The sequence below is a fragment of the Girardinichthys multiradiatus genome, chromosome 24 (assembly GCF_021462225.1).
Source record: "Girardinichthys multiradiatus isolate DD_20200921_A chromosome 24, DD_fGirMul_XY1, whole genome shotgun sequence".
In the NCBI taxonomy this organism is placed as follows: domain Eukaryota; kingdom Metazoa; phylum Chordata; class Actinopteri; order Cyprinodontiformes; family Goodeidae; genus Girardinichthys; species Girardinichthys multiradiatus.
The window spans coordinates 22,005,776-22,033,269 of record NC_061816.1 but is presented as its reverse complement, the minus strand read 5'-3'; the positions used below and the strand labels follow the sequence as shown (position 1 = coordinate 22,033,269).

General features: G+C 38.3%; 1 protein-coding gene across 2 annotated transcripts in view; it reads right to left on the bottom strand.

The window, feature by feature from the left end:
* Positions 1 to 27,494, bottom strand: part of tns1a (tensin 1a) — a 136,050-nt gene that overhangs the window by 32,091 nt on the left and 76,465 nt on the right. For both annotated transcript variants that reach the window (XM_047354936.1, XM_047354937.1), the window contains exons 6-17: positions 23,915 to 23,964; positions 20,657 to 20,828; positions 20,525 to 20,575; positions 20,280 to 20,402; positions 16,043 to 16,107; positions 15,514 to 15,597; positions 12,329 to 12,441; positions 12,184 to 12,244; positions 12,002 to 12,077; positions 11,750 to 11,879; positions 10,473 to 10,538; positions 10,237 to 10,362 (exon numbers count right to left, since the gene is read on the bottom strand). In XM_047354936.1, coding sequence (XP_047210892.1) covers positions 10,237 to 10,362; positions 10,473 to 10,538; positions 11,750 to 11,879; positions 12,002 to 12,077; positions 12,184 to 12,244; positions 12,329 to 12,441; positions 15,514 to 15,597; positions 16,043 to 16,107; positions 20,280 to 20,402; positions 20,525 to 20,575; positions 20,657 to 20,828; positions 23,915 to 23,964 — 1,117 coding nt within the window. The remainder of the gene's footprint in view (positions 1 to 10,236; positions 10,363 to 10,472; positions 10,539 to 11,749; positions 11,880 to 12,001; positions 12,078 to 12,183; positions 12,245 to 12,328; positions 12,442 to 15,513; positions 15,598 to 16,042; positions 16,108 to 20,279; positions 20,403 to 20,524; positions 20,576 to 20,656; positions 20,829 to 23,914; positions 23,965 to 27,494) is intronic.

Sequence of the window (27,494 nt, the reverse complement as noted above, 5' to 3'; positions counted from 1 at the left end):
TGAGTGACTGTCACAAAAACCTATCCGTCTGACTGTCTGTCTGTAATCCTGACTTTCGGCCATCTTGGATTCACATCACTTCTTTTTATTAATAGTGACAATGCTGTAGAGTTGAGAAAATGAGTCGAGAAAATGGATTTTAGACAGAAACGCGTTGTTATATCCACAAAAACGTATTGCATATAAGTAAAGACCGAATGGAGACAAGGGGGATCATGTGAGGGTATCTGGTCTACATGTCTGCTCCTGTGGCCCCTGCTGGCTTTGGAGTGGAGTAATTTTTTTCCCCATGCATCTGCCCATCCATTCATCTGTATTTCACTAACAAAGATCATTCACCTGTCATAATACTACATTTGCTTGCTGTCTACCTATGTCGGGGCTGTTATCCATGGCGCTGTGGAAGATTTGAAGAACCAAATCTATGAGAAGCAATTCAAGGCAATTCATTTTAGGTAGGTCAATTTGCTTGTCTGTTTGTGTGTGTGTGTGTGTGTGTGCGTGTGTGTGTGTGTGAGTTAGTAACTTTATGGAAAAAGTTGCAGATGGATTCTATTTTATTTTTTTACCAGAGCCCAAGGAGATATGTGTAAGTCTCCCCCAAGAAGAATCTACTCTATGGCGTCAGTGACCCAACGTTGGGCTGCAGAGGTATGCAGTCTCTTGACATGAAATTGTACTTGTAACTCAATAAGTTTTGCCTAACAGCTATAGTTTCCCACTGAGCAATATAGTATATTTATTGATCTCAGTTAGACGTGACTCATTGTTTCGTCTGCATGCAGCTCTGATTTGGACCGTTATACTTACGTCTAAGTTTAGGCGTCATTTAAGCACTTTAACTCTTTAACTTTTCTTTTACACACCCCGCTGAAAATTTATTGGCAATCTGCATAAAGATGTGTAATATCCCTTAAAATGGATTCATATTTTCTTGCAATGGCATAATCTCACACTGAAATTTTCAAACAAGGAATTTGGCTTTGGTTCCACTGTGCTCTCAATGAGGATATTTTCTTTTTTTGAATAGTCCTCCACGATGGCGCAATGGATGACGGGGATGGTCCTTCGATCTCTTGTAAATAGGCATAAATGGCACTGTTGTATTTTTTCTATTTATACTTTCTATTTATACTTTCTAAATTCTTTGGCCAATAACTGTTAGTTATTCATCAAAATGGGAAAGTCAATATACAGTAGAAGGCCATTCAAAACAACTGGAATTAAAATGAAAAATGGACAAGGACAATGACCCAAGTTCATCTTGCCACAATGCAACGCAGGAAGGATGGTCAGAGGATAGAAACATCTCAGATCTCAGGACTCCAATAAAGAGTGGGCTCTTAGGGCCACCAGCTTTCAATAACAGCCATTGGACACTACCTAGGTTCCTGGTAAAAGGTTATTCTGTCCAACCATCACAGACATGAACATGTAAAGCTTCTTAAATGCAATGATACTTTATCTAGAACCATATGCTTTAGTAATATAAGACTGAGTTTCTGCCACAAACGCTCCAGGCGGGTTTGGTGTGAAACACAAGATGAAAATATGGAAAAGCACCTCAGGGCTACAGTAAGGTATAGTGTGATGGTGTCGGTCTCTTTCTTTCCCTGGGAACCTTGTAAGAGTACATGGCATCACAACCTCTTGAAAATACTGGGCCTTTTTAAATGAAAACCGGGAGGCAGCTGCCAATAAACTAAATGCTCCAGTAAAGAATGAGTTTATTTTTTTATACAGTTTTACCAGGTGGAACCAGTACTTGTTGGGAGCTATATAGTCTTATAATAAAACAAAATGACATTTTCCCAGATTATCTTTTTCATAGCTTCAATATATCTCTACTAATACAAAGGCTGCATGCCAAGACATCTCAGGATAATTTGAACATAAACATTGCTTAGTTGTTATAGGAAGCATCTCTTCCATTTTCTCCCATTGTAACATATCGTGATTGCATAAACTGTATCTTATAATTCTGATTAACATATCTCATTGAGCATTGTATTGTAGCAGTGTCTTGTAAAATTATATGTATAGGTCAGGACATCCTATGTGCTTTATAGCTATTGTTATACCTCCTTCAGCTGAAATAACTTTAGTAAGATGCTTCTTGTACCCATCTACCAGTGCCTGACATCTGTCTGGGGAAAATTTGCCCCACTCTTCACTTTCAGTTGTAAGATGTTTGAGGGGCTCTTGCAGGTACAGCCCACACCATCTCAATGAGATCAAGATCTGAGCCTTAACTAGACCCAGGACTTTCCATTTCTTCTGTCTCAGCCAGTCCTTGGTGAATGTTTTGGGTTTTTATCATGTTGCAAAATCCTGTTCTGCTTTATCTTTTATTTTTTTAAAGGTGGTCTCACAATATTCTGAAGCACCCTCTGATACATGGCAGAATTCCCGGTGGAATCTATGGTGGTGAGCTGGCCAGGTCGTGCTGCTGCAAAGCATTTCCAAACCGTGATATTTCATCCTCCAGGCATTACAGTAGGTGTGAGGTATTTGTCCTGTAATGGTGTATGATGTTTATGCAAAACATGTCATTTTTTCTGGTGTCCAAATAGATTCGTTTTAGACTCATCTGTCCAATAATTCATTTGTTACTGAAGTCCTGGTCTACTTTCTGTCAAAATTGTGTCTATCCTTCATGTGTCCTCATTGCACACCTCCCATGAAAGTTAAACCTGCCCAGTCCCTTTCTATTTGTACAAGCACAAACTTTCAGATCAACATAAATAAGAGGACACGTTGTCTTTTTTTTCCACCTGACTATATACCCCAAAATAAATTGAAGTGCAGTAAATTTTACTTTTCCTTAACTTGTAAAGTTAAAATAACCCAACAACCAACATCTACAGTTAGAAACACAAAATACATTCAAAAAGAGAGGCAGCAAGACAGTACAGAGGCATGTTGACATACAATAACAGAAAGAAGGCATCAGGTCACTAGAAGCATCATGGATTTCATTCTATTTGCTAGGCGAACCTAATGCGTAGACCTTTACTGATTAAATGCAGAAAATTCATTTCCTTGCAATCGACTCAATTGTACCACTGAATCTGACGTTTTTTCCCATTATTCAATACAATCCCAAACCTCCCAGGTCTCTCTGTCCCGCAGCCCAAGGTCTCTGCAGTGCATATGCACTTACCAATCAGCTCCTCTAATAGTTTTGGCGTACCCAAATTGCAGCTTGCTCATAAAATGTTCCACACTCAAATTGCTTGCTCCATGACTCATTTGGCACTGTATAGGCGCCAAACACGCAGGATGCAGTGTTGCCAAGGAAACGCGATAAACAGACAAACAAGCTTCAGACTGTGCACAAAGTGAAACTCCTGTCAGTTTAAAGAAAGTATTTTTTTTTAAATATCATACAAAATAGGCTAACTATTTGTTTTACATTTTTTATTCGTATACTCAAGGCAACCAATCACATTCAAAAATAAGAGATATGCTACACTCACCCGTCAGCGTCTTACTGTTCAGTTCCACTTCATGATTTCTTTTGTCTCTTATTTATTAGATAATATCCGCAAACTTAAATATTACATATAAAATTGTCCTTATGCTACATACTAATTCTGAATAGTCCCCTCGCAGACTCTCTGTCCCACGTCTCTCACTATCTGTCTCTGTCTGTCTCTGTGCAGCTATTCCAGACATGTTTGAGGGCTCGGCCCCAGCCAAATATGGGCGGAGGGCGGTAAACAAGGAGCACAGCCTGCCCGTACCGTCATTGATCTACTGTACATTACACCACACACATGCAAATACACACATACACACAGTTTTGTATTTTGTACCCATATTAAGATTTTGTACTGATTTCCATCAGTTTTAGTAACTGTTGTATACGTACCAGTGTATTTCTAAACTTAGCCTTAACCTAAACATGCTTCATATTATAGCTCTAAACCTTACTCCTTACCGTAAATTTGGGGGTCCACTGCATTACGATGGGACTTTGGTCCACATAAGGCCAATCAGTCCTTGGAAGGTTAGTAAATGTACCAGAAAAGGTCCTAAATAGGTCATCTAAACTAGTACATGTTTGAAAAAAGCATGTATTTTATTAAAACTCGCTAAACATTATATCACGAATAAAGTTTCATTGCGTTCATTTAAACCACGGGCGTCCAAAGTATGGCCAGAGGGCAATTGTGGCCCCGGGGCTGATTTCGTGAGGCCCCTGAATGCAGTTCAGGGATTATATAAATTTGGCCTAACAGCATCGGTGGTTGATGCAGATGGACACTTTCTAATTTTAATTAGGGCAAATATTATTGCAAACAAATAAAACAATCTTACAATGGAAAATGTACAACACTAAGTGTTTGTCTTTTAATAACAACGCTTTATGGTCTTTGATTTCATATACGACCACATGTAGGCAGTGACTTCTACTGAAAAGCAAATTTATGTGCCTCCAAATCTGCTTTTCATTAATTTTATTAAACTTTGATAAATACAGCAAACATTTTCAAAGAAAGAGTGACCCAAATCCTGTTCTTATTGCTGAGAAGAGACTTCATTTATTTCAATTTTTTACAATTGAGCTCAAAGAAATTTGGGCACATCTACAATGATTTACACATCCCTTTCCTACAAAAACTCTAACTACTTTATTTGTTTAATTAAACTATTGCCTGTAGTTTATCATTGAGCAGGTAAAAAAAATTCAAAGTATATATTTTTTGTAATCTTAGTTTTTTTTTAAAAACGTTCTTTTTTTGACCCGTGAGAACTTTTGACTTCACGATTTTGGCCCACAAAACATAATAATGCACTTTATAAATATCCAAGTTGATTCAGTCCTTTAACATTGGACTGCTTTTTTTTAATAATCACAATACCCCGGGTCCTGTCGCAAGCCATGATCATAGCAAGGGAAACCCTATAACACCCAGTGGGTTATTCTAAATTATTTGGAAACATGGATATTTAATCCACATTTTTAACAATATTGAAAATTTTATGAAATATATATGAATAATAAATATTGAAAACCCCATTTAATGGTCAGGCTACAGTTTTCCAGAGAGATCAAAGAAAAAGTCCAGGACTTCTGGAATAACGTTCTATGGATAGATCAAATTTTTGGACACCAGATCAAAGGACATGCTTGTAGACCACATGGCCTACAGCATTCCTTGAGAATAACCTCATGTCAAGTGTAAAGCATAGAGGTGGATGTGTCATTGTGTGGGGACGTTGTTGGGCCAGCTCACCACCCATAAAATCCAACATGAATTGGACCATCTATCAGAGGGTTCCTTGACCACAAAGTTAGACCATCTGTAAAATATGAAATCTGAAGCAGAACTTGACCCTGAAACCCCGAAACATGACAATGACTGAAAACATACAAGTGCATTTAGCATGAGAACAAATTGGGAAACTAATTGTTGGTGTTTACTTGTAATTAGATTGTTTTCTTTTTTAGAGATAAAAGAAAAGCAGCTGATGTCTACTTATAGTTCCTATTCACGTTCAAGCTAGCATTAGCACCACAGAACAGCTAGCTGCCACAGGAACCTAGAAAAGTAGCAGGTTAAAATGCCCATGGGCCAATTTTATAAAAGCTGTGAGACTAGTTTGTTGTTTGGTGCTCTTACATATTACAGCCAAAACAAAATCTTCACTTGCTGTTTTTTGCTAAGCAGCTACGAACAGCACTACAGTACAGCTAGCTACTACAGGAAGTCAGAGGTTTAAAACTTTTATGGACCCTTGCTACAACTTCGTTGGATTGTTTATGACATTTATTTTTTGATCTAATTCATTGCTGTAAAAACGAACAAAATTACAAACCTATAACAGATTCTCCCCTTATTGTTATTGTTAAGTTACAAGTTGCCATTTGCACTGCTGCACAGCTACTTGCTGCAGGAGTTAGCGGTTTGAAACCGCTATGAGCCATTGTTTTAAACTTGTGGGATTGTTTCTGATGTTGTGACAGGAAAGTTTAAAACTCCTATTGCTTCAGAATGTGTTGGATTATTTATGAGATATTCACATTTTTTAATCCAACGAAAACTAAGAAAAAAAATAAATAACATGTACATAGTTGGTTTTGTTCATGAACAAACTAGGTTTATTATTACAATATTGTGGCACAACTAGCTGCCACAGGTGCTAGAAAAGCAGCAGCTTATAGCTTATAAATGCTTTCCATGTTTATTATTTTTGTCTTTGACGGATGATATACAGATAGGTATCATAAATCATTGGTTCCTAAACCTTTTAACTTAAGACCCCAAAAAATAACAATAGAGAGTTGAAACATCAGCTATCACTGGTTTAAGCAAATAAGTATTTTAGTCGAAGCAAAAACAGTCTGAAGAACCCAAAAAATATTTTTAGATATTTATGGCTACTGTTTTTATGAGTAAGAATTGTTGAAAAATAATGGCATTAGTAAAATTTTCATATATTCCTTTTGTGTTTGTGGTTTACTGGTGGATAAAAAATAAAAAAAAAATAAAAAATGCTAACCGTTGGGATTTAGATGAAAAGCCAGGCTAAAGAAGAATTTGAGATAGTATTTCAGATGGGCGCTCTAAAAGCAGTGGAGGGAACTTTGGCCTTGGCCTACATCCACAGAACAACACAGTTTGTCTTTTTGAGGCTGATTTGCTCATAGTGGTAGTAAACAAACCCCTCTGAGTCACAAGCAGTGGCCTTCTGACCTTTCTGACCTCCAGGTTGACAGCTGCTGCCAGACCACAGGACTGTATGGAGCGACCGGAACACAAACTGCACTGCATGCACACACACTTTTAACATTAAAATCATTGCAAAAAATCAGTGCAAGAAATTACAATAAAAAGGTTTTTTCTCCTTACAGATTTCTTTTTTCCTCACACCTAAATGTTGGCATACAATTTTGATACCAGGAAAAGATAAACTGGATAAATACTAACTTCCAAACCATGTGGAAAAATCATTGCACCCTAACCCTAAAAACTGATTGTGCCACCCTTAGCAGCAAAATCTGCCATCAAGTGTCTGCAATAACTGGAAATGAGTCTTTCATATCACTGTGGAGAAATATTGGTCCACTCCTCTGTGCAGAATAGTTTTAAATGAGTCACACTGGAGGGGTTTTCAAGTATGAATGGTCTGTTTAGGATCTTTTCACAGCATCTCAATTGGCTCTAAGTCTGACTTTGTCTAAGCCACACCAAGTTCTTCAGGTTTCTTTTTTAGCCTTTCAGCGGTGAACTTACTAGTGTGCTTCGGATCATTCTTCATCTGCTTTACCAAAGTGAGCAAAAGGTTAAAAACTGATGAAAAGGTTAAAAACTGATGAATGGACAAGTCCTGAGGAAGCAAGCACTATCAGACCATCACACTGCCACCGCCATGCTTAAATGTTGGTATGATGTTCTCTTTTTGAAATTCATCTAGATTTACACCAGACATGAAGGAACACACATCTCATCTATATTTGAATTTCTGTAGATGTGGGATGTGATTAGTTGCGTTTTGAAATCTTTTACCCTGCTTCATGTTGTCTCAACATTTAAGTGATTTCTTCATTTTACAGGTTTGACAGTAATCAGGACAGGATGTAATTTGCTAATTACCTTTAATAAATAACATAATAATTTGCTTTTTGTATTACAATTTAATGATCTGAAACACTGAGGTGTGACAAAAAAGCAAAAACAGATCAGATATATAAGGAAACACATTCTCTCTGTTCTGTGGGAACCACACTGGCTTTCATTGGCCAGTCATTCTAATGCTAAAACAGAAATAAGTGGATTTCCTTACAAAATCCAAACTAACCCCCGAAAGCCGATGATGTCCAGTTCCACTCCTGGATTGAGCTGAAAATGCTCCAACCATGCAGACACCTTTTAGGGTCTCTTCTTTCAAGGATTTATATTTATATTTAATTGTTTCTTTGGCTTCTTCTGAATGGAGCATCTTTTGAAACCAGTAAGCATGCTTGATCCTGAGTCCATCTAAACCTTGTTAAAAGAGAAGCTCTTTGTTTGCCCAAGCCCCACCTCACCATCTATGTCCTGGTGTCCAAGCATAACAGCAAAATCTGCAATTAGAGAAATTATTAAACTGATAAAGAGTTATTTTCTGCTGAGTGCTGAGGGCACTGCAGCAGGCTGAGTTAGGATCGAATTTGCAATCTTGGCAATTCCCACTGACCTTCTTCGCAAAATGGCAATTACCTCAACGGCTCTCAGGGGACATGCATAAAAATGAAGTGGGTCTTTCAAAACGGTAAAAAAAATAAAAAATACCGCCTACATAAAAAGAGAATGCAGTACAAGAAGCTGCCAAGTCCAGCCCTACTGAGACTAGCAAGTCCTCCTATCTGAGCAGATTTTACAACAGTAATCATTTAGCTCATCATCACTGAAAGGACCCAAGGGACTCAACAAGATCATCAGATGCTAAGTGACTACAGTAAAGTCTCCTTCATGTTGCATTTTTTGTTCTGAAAGCTATGGAAGCCCATTCCTAACAATAAATAATAATAAAAAACAATCTTGAAAAGGTGGTACATTTTTCTTTGCAAATAAGCTTGAGCTCTGTCAGACTGCATGGAGAGCATCTGTGAACATTTATTTTTTAATCTTGTCACATACTCTTAATTGGATTTAGGTCTGTACATTGACTGTGTTATTGTTCTGCCAAATAATATTTTGCATCTAGGATCTAGGACCGAAAAGCTAAACTCTGCTCTGACCAGAACAGGATTTCTTCCACCTCTTTACCTTGTTCCCCAAGGAGCTTGTGGCAAACTGCAGAGAGGACTTCATGATGCTTATTTTCAACAACACCTTTCTTCTTTCCAGTCTTCTATAAGGGTCAGATTTGTGCAGTGCATTACTAGCTGTCTTATTGACAGATTCTCCCATCTGAGGTGTGGATCTCTGCAGCTCCTCCAGAGTTACCATGGGGCTCTTGGCTGCTTAATGCTTTCCATGACTGGCCTCTCACGACATGGACAACTATACCTTGGTAGGTTTGAAGTCGTGTCATCCATTTTCATTTCCATCTTCAGATGATGGATTGAACAGGGCTAAGCGATGTTGGGATATTGTTTTAGAACCTAACTCTGCTATAAACGTCTCCACAACTTTTTTTTCCCACCTCTTTGCTGTGTTACTTGTTCTTCATGAGGCTCTTTAAGGTCTTCACAGAACAGCTGTATTTATATTGAATTTAAATTCCACACATGGATTCTTTTGGTTTGATTTCCATTTATTTAATTTAAGGGCGCTAACTGCAAACATTTCAGACTGTTTGTAAAAATCACTTTCATTCTACCTTCCAATTATCCACCACTTTGTGTTGGACTATCGCATAAAATCCTAATAAAACACATTGAAGTTTAAGTTTTTGATGTACAAAAAAATTTATGGGTTGCAATATTCTTATGCCAACTGTAAAACTATATATCATACTTATGGCTTGCCACCAGAAGGCTCTATTCATGATGAACTTGACTAAGTCATAACTACAAGATACAGATTCCTATTTTTCAGTCACATTGGCAGAGATGGGCTTCACTTAAAATGCTTTGTTTTTATGAAAACTGATGTACAGCAGAGAACCTCCAGGCATAAAATACGCTTTTTATCCAACATATTTAGCAGTTATTTAAATTTTCAAACTCCTGACACAGAAACATTAGAGGTGAGGTTAGTAGCTTGTTGGAGCAGTTCCTAGTGGGTGTTTCAGTTTACAAGAGTGCACCCCCCACCCCCTCACACCCACCTGCTACAACCTGCCCCCATACCCGGGGGGTTGGGGACAGCCTGTTGCAGGGTGACTGACGCCCCCGTATTTCTGCAGTGGCTATTTAAAGATGTCAGTGACAGGACAGAGGAGGAAAAGGAGGGGTTGTGGAGCTTCAGAGGTGACAAAAATATCACGTTATGGCTTTTATTCTTCGGGATGAATCTTTCTTTTATATTTTGATACTTTGTGTTCAGTTGCTACTTGTTTAGTATTAATTATGAAAACAATTTGGTTTTAGGCATTAAGACTGCCTCATTAGGGGGCTGGTAGAAGCTTTTAAGGCAAGATTCTGGTTTAGATATAAACATAATATATATTTATATTTATACTCTATTTATCTCATGGTAATCCATATTTAACATGAATTGTGAGACAGCAGCTCCTGAGGACTTGCTGAGACAGAAAATCTCCACAGTGGAAATGATCATATTCCACATGAGGACATACCGTTCTCTGTGTCTGCCGTGTCCTCGCTGGGATGGTTGAAGCTCTCATACGAGTCCCAGCGGATCAGGGGGTCCTGGGTGTTGTAGTCCACAGAAACGCTCGGCCCGTTCTCCAGGTGGTCGAGACCTTAGAGTCAAAAGGGGTAGTTAGATTTTAAATATATAAGCAGTCATTTTAAATTGAATTAGCACTGGATGGAGAAAATGGACTTTCAAGGGTATTATAAACTGGACTACCTCTGATTTTTTCTGGTCCATATGAGAAAACAAACTCCACTTTTCCGTACTCTGGGAACCTCTCATCTGTACAAACACAAACACCACAGTTACCTACTGTCATTTATTTCCTCAAGTGGTTCCAGAACACACTGAGCAGTTTGGATGGGTGATACAGACCTCTGAAAAGTGTTTGCCCTCTTACAGATTTCTTCTGTTTTTGCTTTTTTGTCACATTTAAATGTTTCAGATCATCCGTGTCTATGATTTAATAATGAAAAAGAGGTTTGGCAAAGATTGCATCCATGTAAGAGTTCACAGATCAAAAAGAACATTATGTACCATCTCATATTTCCCAAACAAATCTTAACATGTAGTAAAATATTCAGTGGACTTTTTGGAAGGTCTGTGTCCAATTACATCTGGCGTACTAATGCAACAGTACTAGCAAAGAACAGCATACCAACAATCAAACATGGTAGTGGTGCTTCAAGATTTTAGACAAGTTGGTCCAATTGATTTTGCTCTCAATTTGAAATAAAGGCTTTCCTTTAGTTTAGTTGCAGTGAAGTAATTTAAGGGCTCAGCCTACATTTAAGGAAAAACATAAGCTAGAAGTAAATTATTATCCTTTTCATCTTTAATTTCGTTAATCAAAATTATGCTACTTATCTTGCTTGGTTCCACAATTATGGGAAAGATTCAAACAAGCCTGTGTAGTTTTGTGTTTAATAAATCTTAAATACAACCTAAAAATATGTTGTTTTTTTATTATTTTGTCCTAAAACGTCCTAAAAAGCCAACTGGTTGGTATAGTTATTTTAATTTGAAATTATGGTTTTTCCAATAAACATTTCTGCATGAAGAAATGTTCGTAAACGTTCCATGTAAAATTTGATTGAAATTGCATATCTTAAATATTTTAAAATTATATAACTTTATATATATATATATATATACAAATGCATCAACTATAGTTTCAAATTTATAGTAAAAAAAAAAAATCCTACTCCTTAAAATGAAAATGCCAAATGCTGTTGGCACGAATGAAATTTGAGTGAATGCTTTGCCGTTTGTCCAGCAGAGGGCACTGTTCAATTATGAAACTGTTGTGAATTGTGTCTCCCGCAGTCAGGTAAAAACAATAAGCCATAGACTTTGACCTTGATTTTTTTAAGTGTCCATTTTGTTTTTTGAATGCTCTTTGAAGATAGTGAGACAATGGACAGTGAATGTATATGGTTTCATCCCTCATTTATCTACAGAAAGCCTCATTATTAATTAACCCTTGATGTTACCTTTAAAGGTCTCATCGAGCTCAGTCTTGCCAAAAACCACCCCGAGGTCGTGGATGGCACAGGTGTGGAACTGCACCCTGAACACCACGTCTCTGGAAGGGTTCCTGTACCTCTTGTGGTAACACTTCAGCTATGAAGAATTTTAAAATGACCCATATATCAGTTATTATCATCTGAGATCATCTGAAAACATAATTCCTGAGAGTTCTTTTGACAAAAAAACAGAGAATAAAATTCTTGAGCCATTTTTACCAGAATGTCTCCTTTCAGAAGCAGCCCGGGTTCAATGGTGATACAGATACTGGTATTGCTGTCTCCTTGCACATTGCTGCCAAAAGCAAACACAGTAAACGTCTTTTAATTGTGGGTCACCTCATAGTGTCAATTTCTCTGCAGACTCAAACCACACTGGACTGTAATAAAAGTTTCCATACTATATTCCGGACGTATAGACTGGCTGCATTGCCTGGTAGATCTTCAGGAACGGCCGGCATCCTGTCAAGAAACAGCAACATGAAAGCTGAAACTTGTTGGGACAACTATATATGTCTACTGCAAACATTTGGCTGGGAAACTCACCTCCTTTGGATTCAAAGTTGGGTATGCCGTGCATGATGACATGACGCAGGAAGAGGGGCTTGTTGTTGATTTTTATGTGCCCAGACAGGAGGCCGTTAAAATATTGGACATACCTGCAAACAAAGTAATGTCATCCTCAGATATCCTCAGTTATTCTTGTTTACAGAAATTGTATCATTCCCCACTCCAAGTCCCCAATCAGCTCACCTGTTTCCACTCACAATAGGTTGTTTTTGATGTGGTCAGTACTGGCAATTGCCCAGGGAAATATTAGAAGAGGGCGCAGCCAAAAATACAGCCTTTTTATCTCTATAGAATAATTTTTACATAGCTTATTCTGCTGTGACAGAAAAATCAGGCAAACATTAATGCTTGATGGGGATATTGGTGAGGTGATTGTGAGCAAAGTGTACCATATTGATTCAGTTACTGGTAGGACCATCTTAAGCAGCAATGACTTAAGGTATTCATTTTCTTCCTGACAGGTCTCTCACATTGTTGTTAAGGTGTTTTGGGCTATTCTTCTTTACAATGTTGTTTTTATTCATTGGTGTTTGAAGACATTTTATTCTGCACAGCTCTCTAAAGGTCTCTTCACAGAACTTCTGTAGAGGTTTGTACTTTGCAGTTTTTTGCTTATTTATCCCATTGTACCACCTCCATTCATTCTGTTCAGTCCCTGTGTGGTAGATCAGCTGCTGCGTTTGGGTTCATAATCCTGTTAATGACCCAGTTTGCACCAAGCTTTGATTATTTGTAATCATCCTGTCATGAACTTAATATCGAGGTATGTAGAGTCTGAGATGGATCTCTTGCATTTTTTCAGTTATTTCTCAAAGCTTGTTGCTGATGTCTTTCCACCCTGGGATTGTATTAAACCACACCTGTATGCTCCTGACCAGCAAATTGCACCCATGCCTTCATAGAGGTGGTCTTCAGCTCTTTAATAAGTGCATTTGATTAGCATCACTTGGCCAGAACTTTTCTTTTTAAATTCCAGAGAAGCAGCATGAGTGCACTTATTTTCAAACATAGCTTGTAAATGTTTGGGCTTGTTTTTCTTTGATAAACATATATATAGTGTGAAATTGAATGTTTTGCCATGACTGTAGCAATGGTTTCGTCCAATGTGAAGGCACACTTCTTCATTCTCCATTTGCCTTGGAAAAAACAGACACTTTCTATTTTAAAGTAAAAGTGTGTCAATATATGTTATAGGAATCAAAAGAAGACAAATTACAAACCTAATTTGACAAGAGACATTACAGACATCATTGTTTCCATGATTCAGAGACCAAAACAACTTTCAGACATTAACTATCTCCAACTTGATGCTTTAGGGGTTTTTTGTCAGTTCTTTCCTTTGACTAATGTTATACTTAGCACTTAAAGACAGGAAAATTGGATTTGGCTGATTATTTCCTTGTTGTAGCAAATCTTCTAGGCAATAAATGTTATGTTGTTGGAAAGCCTGTTTATTTTGCTTCAAATGGTGCCACATTATAAGGAAAATACATTTGTGGGTGTAGCAACAGAGATAAATATGTGGGTGGTGCCCATGAAAAACTAGTCAAATCTTCTCTGCATGACAAGTGGAACAAGGCGAAAATCTTTGTGGTAGTCCAGTCCCTGTTTGTGGGCATAACAAGAATTTATGAGCTGTTTAATAATTGATGGTACAAGAATTACACCATCTAAAATTAAGGACATATAATTGTAAATGCTACGTATATCATTTTGAATACCTAATATATTCTGTGCCTTACAGCAGAATATAAGAACATAAGAACAGCAGACCCAGTTCTTGTGCTATTATAAGGTGGCCTTTATCCTCTTTAAATCTGCTGGAATAGACAACTGTTTACAGAGGTCTGTTATATGCCTGTTGAGTTAGCATAGTCTGGTTGTTAATGATGTTAATAATGATGGTATCAACAGTAACCTTGACCTCCAGGTCTCCGCATATACCCACCCCCCCCCTTCCCCTTGTTCTCCTGTCAGTGACCAGATGTTTAGGCTTCTGGATAGTTCAATGAGCCTGACCCGAGTTGTCATGTTAGCAGTAAAAAGAAGAGCGAGCTGCTGTAGCTTCAATATGTGTGTTATCCATTTTTAACCAGGATATCATTTAAATAGACATAACTAGTAATACACCTATGGTGCTATGAAATAGTATTTCCCTGCTTCTGTGTTCGCTTTTTTGTCACAAGTAAATGTTTTGGATCATCAAACTAATTTTAATACCAAACAAAAATAACCTCAGTAAATATGACGAAAATGATGATATCGGTTATTAAACCTACCTGGCCACACCAAGTCGTCTAAGTGCTGGAAAAGCTAAACAACCCAGGACAATCACACTACAGCCACCATGTTTGACTGTAGGTAACGTTCTTCTTCTCAAATGTCTTAGATTTACACCATAATGTAATGGGACACACCATCCACAAAGTTCCCCTTTTGTCTCATCGGTCTACAAAATATTTCCACAAATGTCTTGGGGATGATTAAAATGTTTTTGGCACTTATGAGTCAGGTCTGTGTGTTCTTTTTAGACAGCAGGTTTTTCTTTTCCTTGCAACACTCTCATGGATGGCATTGTTGTCCATTCTCAGGTTCTTTTGTGACCTCATGGGTGGTTTTCTTCTTTTGGAGAACTTTATGAAGCCGATCACCCCAGGGAAGGTTCCCCAATGTTCCACGTTTTCTCCATTAGTGAATAATGGTTCTCATTGTGGTTTGCTGGAGGTCCAAAGCCTTCGAAGTGGCTTTGTAACCCTTTTCCAGACTGATAAATGTCAATGACTTTGCTTGTTATTTGTTCTTGATTTTCTTTGGATTGGGATATGATGTGTTGCTTTTTGAGATTTTTTTAGCCTACTTCATGTTGTCAGGCAGGTTCTGTTTAAACAATTTCCTGATTTCTCAGTTTACTCAGGTTCTCTTTGTGAATAACATTTCTTTGAACATCATTTGAGTGTGACAAAAGTGCAAAAAGAAATTCTGTCACGACACTGTATATTTCCACAGTGCAAGAAACAGAAAAAACACATATTTCCCTTCATGATTTGCTGGATGTCTCATTCTGTTGATGTAAGGATTCCTTCATGTTAATTCTTGACCTTTAAATACCCAGAATTAATAAAATAAGTAGGTATGGAATAGGAAGAGAGTTAATAATTTACCTTCTCTGTGATGGCTGACCCACAGGAAGAGCTTTGTCCTCGTAGAAGCGCCTCATGGCGAACCTGTCGAGTGCCTGGTCAGCACTGTATGGCATAAAAATCAGATAGCTGTTATCATTGTAGATTTAATATTAAAATAATAGAAAAAAAAACTATCTATTTTCACAGCTTTAAAAATACCCCATGACTTTAAGTCCTTGTGGCTGGATCCCATTTAATAACATCTGGCTATATTAAAGAAGGATGACATTTTCAAAGTACATTTCTCCCTCACAATGCCAGGAAAATAAACTAGCTAGGACGGACTGCTAAGCTACAGTATTACATCGGTGTTTAATTTTCAAGGCCTTAGTTTGATGGATTGTTACTTCTTCCCTCACAGAACCCTTTGAGGGGATTTCCAGGATCAAAGTACTCAAATAACAGTTTTTCAATAGCAACAGCCTGAAATCTGCATCAGCGTTGTATAAACTCCACACAGAAGCTAAAAAAGTATTATACAGGACATCAAGACAATGATGGACAATACCTCGCAGATATGTTGCTGTAGTGCATGTATGCAGCCACCACTACACCTGTTCGACCTCGATTTCCCTACAACACAACAGAACACACAAGAAGACAGAGTTAAAGGGAAGATAATATGAAACATTTTATTACAACTTACTGCTATTCAGCTTTTGGCTGATAGTCACAGAAAGAAATGCAAGTGATTGTGAGACTGTATGTTAGTTTCCTGCACTTCGAGGAGATTTGATGGAAAACTATAATCCTTCGACCAGGCATGTTCAAAGTCCGGCCCGGTCCCAACCGAGGCCCGTGTTAAAATTTCCACTGGCTGGCAGCCTCTGTGATAAAATGAACATTAATAATATAAAACACACCCATCCAAAAAAGCTATTTTATAATTTTGCAGAAGAGCACAGCAGCCCTGTGGCCACACACTAACATGACGACTGTGACTAAGAAAAGGAAAGTTGACAGCGAGGGCCGCCACTTCCAGGACAACTGAAAATAGGAGTATTTACTTACTATATACGAAACAACTGTCGCCTAATTTGCCAAGAGACTGTGGCTGCTTTCAAGGAATTTAATTTTAAGAACCAGTACCAGACCAAACATGCAAGCAATGACAAGATAACTGGGAACAAATGCGGCGAGAAATAAAGGCAACTGGAAACTGTTTTAACGGCACAGCAACACTTTTTTACAAAGAGCCCGTGAGTCAAACGAAAAGGCCACAAAGGCGAGCTACGAGGTTGTCAAGAACTGCAAACCTTTTATGGAGGGTGAATGCATCAAAGACTGCTTAATGAAAATGGTGGAAAACATACGTCCTGAGAAGAAGCAAGAGTTGTCCTATGTTAGCCTAGCCTGTAACTCTTTGGTGTGGAGAATTGAAGGCGTTGAATCTGATTTGAAGAGAAAGTTAGAGCAAATGGAGTGGAGTTTGACCTTTTTTCCTTCGCTTGCAATGAAAGCACAGGTGCATCTGACACCGCTCAGTTACAAATTGTTTTGAGAGGAGTGGATGATGAAATGATCGTGAGTTAAAAGCTACTTGACTTCCAGAGCCTTCAGGACCAAACAAGAGGAACAGATTTATTCTGTTGTCTTAGGAAAGAAATCGTATAGTTCTCGACAAAAAGGGACAACCGTTGCAAGAACTATCTGTTCCTTTTTGGCTGGTTGATTTTGAAATTCAAGTTGAAACAACACGACATCTGAACATGCTAAACACAAGTCTTCAAGGGTAAGATGCAGTGGGAAGCCAACTGTATTCACAGATCAAAGTCTTTGGGACCAGGCTGCAACTTTTCCAAAGGCACCTGTCACAGACACAGCGTAATACCACACATCTCCCATCGCTGCAGGAAACAATGACCAGTTTTCTGGAGAACAACATCAGTGCACAATTGAGGAGATATGCAGCTGTCATCTCATTTCTGCCTGTGGAGTTTCAACATTGCTTTGGATTTGCAGTTATTGGAAAGGAGACCATGCTTTCTCTGTGGTTCCTGATAATGCTCCAGACAACCTGCGGCAGGAGCTCATTGAGCTGTAGTGTGATGCTGAGTGTCACAGTCGGTACCAACAGTTCCCTCTTGTCAGCTTTTACCGCCAGCTGGATGAAGGCAGGTTCCAAGAGATTGAAACATTTTCTAAGAAAATGCTGAGCATGTCTGGGTCCACATACCTGCGCCAAAAGACTTTCTTGGTTATGAACCTTAACAAGAACAGCATGAGGACAAGACTAAGTGACTCTCATCTGCGTGACATCTTGACCTGGCCTATTTACTGAGATCTCAGAATCAGCTTACACATTTGTTCAGGCAAGTTCTCTGTTTAGTCTTCTGATGTAAATAAATTCTAAAATCTCAGTGAATAGATTTTTTGTGACGATCAAAACCACATTTTTAAATATACAGTCTTTTCAGTCTGTATATCATTTGTTTTTTGTTTTTTTTATTGACAATTAAACCGGGTCTTGTAAACGTAATATTAAATCCATTTTCGGTGCGGCGTTTTCATTATGTAGTTTTGATCTGAGTCTAAAATTGAAATAATGAAAAACACAGCCTTTTCTGTTTTGACATCGAATTCAAAATCAAATAGCATATTTCGTTTTTTGATTGTCGATTGAAAAACAAAAGAACGACTGATACACAGATTTATATGGCCGTCACTGTTTTGTACTTCTGAATATAACTGTTAGTGTTCTTTTCGTGTTCACATGTTTTGAATCCAGAAATTTATTGTGAGCATTTTGACAGTGAAAAACATGTAATCTTTTAAATGAAGCTAGAGATGTTTAATCCACCCCAAAGATTTTTGTTTTTTTTTGTCCCAGTTAGATTTTTTCTTCATTTTATTTAGTCTTCAACTATGAAAGCCACAGTGATTTTGGTAAAAACATGTTCTAGTGTCTAGTGTTCTAGTGTGTGTAAAGAAAAGAAAAGTATGCAATTTGCAATACAAGTAGTTAATTTGTTTTTAATGTTAATAGTGTCACCAATTCTGGCCCTCTTTGCAAAAGGTTTTGACACTCCTGCTTTAGAGCGAATACAGCAGAGAGTAGACAAAAATGTACATTTTGATATACAAGATGTCTGTTAGTGGTAAAGGTGGGGCAGTAGGAATAATTTGTTCACCAAAAATTTGCATCATAGAAACCTGACTTAGCAGCGGACTAGATCATGTCTTCTGTTTTTGGCGGGAAAAAACAAGATCTAACAAAGAGCTTTTTCAAATTCAAAATATATTAAAACGTTTAACCATTAGATCATAGTCAAATGTCTTGTGATCTGTTTACAGTTTAAATTGAGTATCTATTTAATCTTTTGGGAAAGGAGTTAGCTTTCAAAATGCATAAAATGTTTTAACAATTTAAATGTTTCCCATTTACAGGATATTTTTATTTATTTATTTTTTTAATCGAAACACCAAAAATCCTGCCACCCACCTTCTCGATGAGCTAACTGCTCTGGAAGCGTTTATGTTAGACAAACAAAACATCGCAGTGATCATTCTGAAGCTAAACCTAGCCTAGCTGTAAACTTTAAAAAAGGCTTACATTTATAAGTGAGATTATCATAATAAAATTTAGAGTTAGTAAATTAGAGTTAATGAACAATTGAATTCTGCCTTAAATGGTGTTTTGGATTAATAGCTTATTTTTTGCTATGGGGCCTTTCAGTCCATGTTACTACAGGAGTTGTACAACTGTATATAAAGAAACTCTTCATCTAGGGTCTTCAGAAGGTGATTTGGGGTTAAAACTTACTAATTGCAACAAAACGTGGTACCTTCAGGCATTTGGAAACTGGACCCGGGATAAACCAGACTTGTGGAGGTCCAACATTCTCTTCCTTATTTCTTGCCGAATTTCTTTAGATTTTTTTTCATGATGTCACAGGAAGCAGTGTGTTTGAGGTGTTGACTTAAAGAAATCTGTTTCTGTTAAAAGTTTTCAGAAGCTATCAAAGTCAATATTAGGGATATCCTAAATTGTTTAAGGCAAAGTGATCTTAGAAAGTCAGTCAGTCAGTCATTTCTACCACTTATTCTATAGTGGGTCGTGGAGGAGCTGGTGCCTATGTCCAGCAGTCTATGGGTGAGAGGCAGGGTACACCCTGGACAGGTCGCCAGTCCATCGCAGGGCAACACACAAACAACCATACACACACTCATTCATACACCTAAGGGCAATTGAGAGTGACCAATTAACCTAACAGGCATGTCTTTGGACTGTGGGAGGAAGCCGGAGTACCCGGTGAGAACCCATGCATGCACGGGGAGAACATGCAAACTCCATGCAGAAAGACCCCAGCTGGGAATTGAACACAGGACCTTCTTGCTGCAAGGCAATAGTGCTACCAACTGCACCACCATGCAGCCTATCTTAGAAAGTAAGATGGGCTGCACGGTGGCACGTTTTTTTTTTTTTTTTTTTTTGTTTTGTTTTTGTTTTTGTTTTTATCTTAGAAAGTAAAAAAAAAAATATTTCTGTCTGTCATTATTTGGCCATTAAGCTAACTGAAATACTTGAGAAAAAAAAGGTTATGCATGTTTTTATAAAGTAGATGTAAATATCTGGTTTTAACTGGTAATATTAAATATAGGCAGGCCTCTAAGCCAGATGTTCATAGATAAAACCAGGTGAAAAGCACCGTTAATTTCTGATTTGTGTTTCTAGTTTCCTTGCAGTTTGGCGTCGATGACAGAATTACAGATTTTTCTAGTTATTTTCACCCTTCAGGTTTTACCTTGTTGTGCAGGAGCACCACGTTCCGCTGGTCTCCACTGAGCCAAGTGTCGATGGCTTTGCACATACTGCAGATCTTATCCAGCGCTGGTGCGTGATGATCTGGCCAGCCAAATTCAAGAACCTGAGGGGGATTATTCAGAAAGCAGGAGCCTGTTTAACTTTTCATAGTTGTGGTTTCACTCCACTCAAACATGAGGCTTCAGGTTTCACGAAACCAAAACACAGCTGCAGAAGTGTGTATACCTTGTGGTTTAACTTTGTTAAATCTTTCCTCTGCTCGCTCAGGTTGAGCACCTGAGACAAGAGAGAGAATAATGAAACATTAAAGCACTTAATCTAGGTGTGGAATGGTTTTTAGGGCCTGATTTTCCTGACCAGGTAGTGTTCGCCGTGCTTGGATCGCAGCATCGTTGCCACCTCTTTGAGGTTGATGGTGTAGCTGCGTTCCTCGGCCCCGGCGGGGAAAGAGAGGGAGATGATCCTCTCCGTGATGTAGACCAGGTCCACCTCATAGCTCTCCTCCATGGCCTGGACCACACTCTGACTCCTGGGAGATTCAGTGGAAACAGAAACAACAAGCTTTTCCAACTCATTTCAATTTTTTTTTACTCTTGATGAAATCTTTAATGTGGAAAGATGTCACCAACAACCTTTAAGTCCATGTCATAAGCCTTTTATTTGCTAACTCTCAAATCAAAGCTGGTATTTTCCTCTTTAAAATTATCATCTGTTGGGATTTTTACAGCTGCTGTGAGATCCTTGGTGAAAATCTTACATATTTCTCGGGAATGGATGAAAAACATCCACTTGATCAAATATAAACTCCCACAGCTTAGCCATGTGCTTCTTGGAAATCCTTCAGTTTACATTCCTGCGCGAACTGTTGACCTGACCTCTGCTGATATTATGTAGCCTTTTCCACTGACAAGAAAAGCCACAGGGTTTATTAACTGGTGGGCATGAGAAGAAACATCCAGGAAACATAATGAGTCAGGTGTTTCTGGTTGCCAATTTTCTTGAAAGCTCTTCTCTTCAGCTCAGGATTAAAGTCTGATGGCTGAGATGCCGATGGAAGAAGGCTGATGAATCCTTTCTGCATCGATTTAGCCATATGTTCTGGCTCTTTATCCACATGATAACCCATTTTTAATTTTTTTGGTAAAGATGGCCAGATTTGTATGTAAATATTCTGAAAATTCAAAGAGTTCCTCTTTTGGAAGAGAAACAGGCTCACAGCAACACAGATCCTCTACCATGCTTTACAGTGGACATGTAGTGTTGTAGTTCCTGTCTTGGTCTCGACACCACATTGTCCAAGTCTTGGTCTTGTCAAAGAATCGGTTACATTTTTACTCGGGTCTGTGTCGGTCTGAGGTTTCTCAAGAGCACAGCTGCAGCAGCATCGTTTGTTTCTCTGCAGCTTGCAGCATATCCAACCGATACAAATTTTTACCTTAAGCCCTCAGCCTCCACCTGTTGCCTTGAATCAGCCTGCAGTTAATGCTAAGCCAGTAAACCTTTAGCTGAATGTTTGGTCTGCCTCCCTTGTTTACCAGCCTGTGAGATTGGGGATCTCTTTACACTCGGCAAAACTACTAAAGGCATTAGAAAAATGTTGTTTTCCTTAAACGGTGTGCTTATTTTATTTTTTTCAGGGGCATCAAACCAACAGATGTGCTCCATAGCAGTCCCGGCTGATGCGCCATTTGAAACGGTCAAAGGACACCACACCTGGCAGGGTCAACGTTAACTGACTTTAACAGTAAGAGCCTAAATTTAAATTTAAAATTTATTTTATTTGGCCAAAACCTTGGTTGTAAAAGGGTATCATTTTTGAAACAACTAATTGTTCTGTTGTTATTTCCAATTTACCAAAAAATGTTATGTCGGAGATGATTTATTGTCATCTCAACAACCAATGGAAAAGCTTTTGTTGGTATTACAGCAATGTGCTGATTCCTGTAATTGCAGACATTTCCAATAAACATGTTGGTTAAGTTAAAAGATTACAATAAATCTAAATCTCCCAGGGGTATGAATAATTGTTGCCCTAACTATGTTTGTTCAATGAAAGTGTAGAAACAGGTGGACTCCCTGGTTAATAATGTTGTTTCACAGTTCACCACCTCTGTCTCAACATATGCGCATAAGCAAATCTAAAACGTATTTACATTTTCTAAGTTCTTGTTTGTTTTTAATTAAACCTGTTTTAAACAGGTGATCTCAAGAGTTCAGCTGCTGCAAAGAAGAAAAACTGTATTTTAACATGAAAACTTTATTGTTCTAACAATATCCTTTTCATGTTTGTATAAATATTATATCACCAATATATTCCAATGTACATATTTAGCATGTCTGAACAAAAAACATAATATATGTTTACTTTGTAACATTATGCCTTGTCTTCTGAAAGTTCTATTTCATGCTTTGATTGAGCCATGGAGACATTTTGCTGCTTTTTTGCAGTTTGGACAGTATTGTGATAAGCAATCAAACAGGGTTGAGCAAAGACAAAATTGCATAAACGTAACAACTGAACTTGAAATGTTTCACATTCCAACTATAAAATATCTTTTTGCTTAATAAATGATCACCTTCATACAATATAAATATTATATTTTAAGAAGGGGAAAAGTGTTTTGTGTTTTGTTATATCTTGCTAAATATGAATATTGTAATATTATTAGATATTATAGTTTTTCGAAGTGAACAGCATCAAAGTATATTGTTAGGGCAACATGGTTTCACATTATAATGTGATGTAGCTACCAGTTCTAGATATAAAACATGTATTATTCAATACAGAACATATTCTGCATATCTTGGTAAGAGATTTTATCTGGCACTAAGTAATGTGAAATAAATGTTTGTAACATACAAAATGCCTCTAATGTTTATAGATTTTCAACACATTCTTTCAAAACCATAATGAATTTGCAAACAATAAGAAGGATACCATTATTTATTTTCTTTTAGCAGTATTTCACCCTAATTTACAAAACTGTACATCTGTACAGGAAATGTCAGCTACGCCAATGAAAAATAAGATATACTGTTATTGTAAATAACGTGAAAACTTTGGGTGTAGATAACTAAAAGTGTTAACAGCATCGTAATGGGTTTGGTCTTGTTTCAGCCTTACATTCAAAGTCCAATGGTTGTTATGGAAATGTGGTGAAAGAAATCTCCAAAATACTTATTTTAATCTCTCCGATTGACTAAGATGAGGCCAGGTTTAGGCGAGTAGCTATTTTTGTTGCACTTTCTTTTGAGGATCAACACACAACTGCCATGCTTAATTAGCATGTCCCCATGTCTATTCTATTTTGCAGCATAGCCTAAAGAAATGGGCCCCTGGGTTATGTGATATTTACACCAGAGGGGGAAAATGCCACGGATTAACTATGAAATGTTTAGGACTTCTTAGAGGTGCCATTAACTGGAAGCAGATGTTTATATTTAAAAATTAAATTATAAAATTACATTGTTATTATAGAAAGTAATAAAAATATTCTTTGCTTTTGCAATAAAGGAGGAATTTCCTTTAAACGTTTTTATAGCTTTAGCAGTGGTGCCAGAGTGTGAGGAGAATGCTGAATGCATCTGACCACACCATGAATCTACAGTAATTACCTTGACTGCTTCCTCCGAATCTCCACACTTTTGCAGGACCTCGTAGATCCCTGAGGCACAGAAGGTGAGAACAAAAGGAAAGAATCAGAAGCAAACCTCATGTGGCCCTCTTAAAGATATAATCTAATAACAGTCTGCCGTAGATGGTTAACAAAGAGTCAAAAAATAGTCAAGACTAAAGGTGAAACAATGATGTTTAGTGAACAGGAACAAAGATATGAAGAGAAACATTATTTGAAAAAAATATCAAGAAATGAATTTAGCTGTTAAAGGAAGGATACCTCCCTATATATCTATATATCTATATATATAGATATGTATATGGATATCTATATATATAGATATCTATATATATATATATATATATATATATATATATATATATATATATAGATATGTATATAGATATATATCTATAGATCTATAGATATATATCTATATACCTATAGATATATATCTATCTATATCTACATACATAGATATATCTATCTATATATCTATCTATCTATATATATATATATATATATATATATATATATATATATATATATATATATATATATATATAGGCCTTACCAGGGAGGTTGAGGGCTGAGGAGTATGATCCCCCTATCGTTGGAACACACCCTTCTTATGAAGGGGGGCCACCATTCCGGTCTGACAGTCCAGAAGCACTGTCCCTGACCGCCACGCATTGTTGAAGAGGCGTGTCAACCATGACAGCCCCACAACATCCAGAGACTTGAGGTACTCAGGGCGGATCTCATCCAACTCCGAAGCCCTGCCACAGTGGAGCTTTTTAACCACCCCGGTGACTTCAGCCTGGGTGATGAAAGAGTCCCCAATCCTCTGGTTCCACCAGGGAATCCATGACGGCAGGATTGAGGAGATCCTCGAAGTACTCCTTCCACCGCCCGATAACGCCCCCAGTCAAGGTCAGCAGCTCCCCACCCCCACTGTAAACAGTGTTGGCGAAGCACTGCTTCCCCCTCCTGAGGCACCAGATGGTTTGCCAGAATCGCTTCGAGGCCAACCGGTAGTCCTTCTCCATGGCCTCAACGAACTCCTCCCAGGCCTGAGTTTTTGCCTCTGCCACAGCCCGGGCCGTGGCACGCTTGGCCTCACGGTACCCGTCAGCCGCCTCAGGAGTCCCACAAGCCAACCACAGCCGATAGGACTCCTTCTTCAGCTTGACATCATCCCTTACTACCTGTGTCCACCAACGAGTTCGTAGGATTGCCGCCGCGACAGGCACCGCAGACCTTACAGCCACAGCTACGGGCAGCATCATCGACAATAGATGCAGAAAACTATGGAAGCAAATCGTTACCATATTTCAAATGAAAAAGCATTTTCAGAAATGCTTTTTCATTTTAAGAATGTGGCTGCATTGTTTGACTCATAAATGAAATTAGTAATCAATCACCCTATTTGCATTTTCATTTTCTTCTTCAAGACTGCTCATTCCTTCACTAAATTAAAATGAAAATGAAAAAGACATTTGAGATTTATTTTTCAAAATATGCCCCAGCAAATAGATACCAAAATTCAATTTGAAATGTAAAATTTGAAAATGAAAAAGCATTTCCAGAAATGCTTTTCATTTTAAGAATGTGACTGCATTATTTGACCCATAAATAAAATTAGTAATCAATCATCCTATTTGCATTTGCATTTTCTTCTTCACAACTGCACATTTTTTGCCATAATCAAAAAGAAAACAAAGCAGACATTGCTTTTTCGTTTTCGTGGTCTGCCCGCAAAGTACTGCCCAGAACTCGAAAACGGAAAAGCATTCCGAGCGGCGGGCGCAGCAGAGTGACGTCAGCAGTCGCTCTTCCTCAGCTACCTGCTGACCGAGCTACCGATCTTCTTCGGTAGGGGGTGCTGTGCACGTCTGCAGTCCATTACATTGCAAACGTGCTGAGAAATTGATTGAATTGCAGCAGGGCCGAGCTCAATTTGTGGCAGTGGCAGGCAGAACTGGTAGTTCCGGTGGCAGGCTGTGGCAGTTCCGCCACAGCCTGCCACCGAAGCTGCCACCGGAACTGCCACAGCCTGCCGCGTTTGGGCCTGTAAAGTCTGTCCGGCTTTCTCCTTTTCCAGTGGATCCAACTCACCACCAGGTGGTGATTAGGGACAGGGACGCCAAGAAGACCCATAGGCCGAAACGACAGACATAGACCTGTCCCCAACCCGAAGGCGCAGGGATGTGACCCTCTCATCCACTGGGGAAAACCCCAACACGAGACGGCTGAGCTGGGGGGCAACAAGCAAACCCATCCCAGCTCACCGCCTCTCCCCGCAGACCACTCCAGAGTAGAAGAGAGTCCAGCCTCTCTCGAAGAAATGGGTTCCAGAGCCCACGCTGTGCATGGATGTGAGTCTGACTATTCCTAGTCGATATACCGTGGAACACTGGACCAGCTCTACACCCTCTGCAGGTTGCTATATCTATCTATCTATCTATCTATCTATCTATCTATCTATCTATCTATCTATCTATCTATCTATCTATCTATCTATCTATCTATCTATCTATCTATCTATCTATCTATCTATCTATCTATCTATCTATCTATCTATCTATCTATCTATCTATCTATCTATCTATCTATCTATCTATCTATCTATCTATCTATCTATCTATCTATCTATCTATCTATCTATCTATCTATCTATCTATCTATCTATCTATCTATCTATCTATCTATCTATCTATCTATCTATCTATCTATCTATCTATCTATCTATCTATCTATCTATCCATCCATCCATCCATCCATCCATCCATCCATCCATCCATCCATCCATCCATCCATCCATCCCATTTTACCCATCAGTGTGGAGAAACTGATTAAGAATCCAAAGAATGTGTGAGAAAACCCAAACTTTTTAAGGAACAAAGCCAATGTTTTCCCTGTGTCTGACGAGCTTCACACCGTCTGGAATTCACTCAGTTCTTCCTTCTGCCAAAATCTGGTTAATCTGGCCCCAGCAGGCCTCAGTCAGCTATGGTCATGACGAGGCATTTCAACACCAAACCACCGTGGATATATCCTGTGTAAACTGACGGAAGAAACATTAAACCTTCTTCCATCCACACACCACAGTTGTTCGGAAAACCCCTGCTGAACGATGTGATACCTTGAATGAAATATTAAGCAGATCTGTGAGAAAATGTAAGAATTTTCAAATAAATCTGATTGCCCTAACAAATAAAATAATTTGTGTTCTCATAGCAGAGGATACAACTTTTAAACGATAATTACTAATTAATTTTTTGCCAAATTCTCCTCTGCTTTATTCTCCAAATAGGTTTATATGAGTGTTCATACAAGCTGGTGTACAAAGAGCCCATCTGTGTTGATATTGCCTCTGTTAGTCATTGCTGATCTAATTATTCTGGCAACATCTGACACAACGCTGACCTGTGAGAAAAGAAGGAAGAGAAGACAAGGGATGCAGTACATCAGTGCTGCTTTCGTCTTTGTTTGCTCTGCTTTGGAAAAATGGGGAAGATGATTGTGAGCCCCTTTTTTAATCTGGGATAAATTCCAACAAAACAACAAATGTTCCC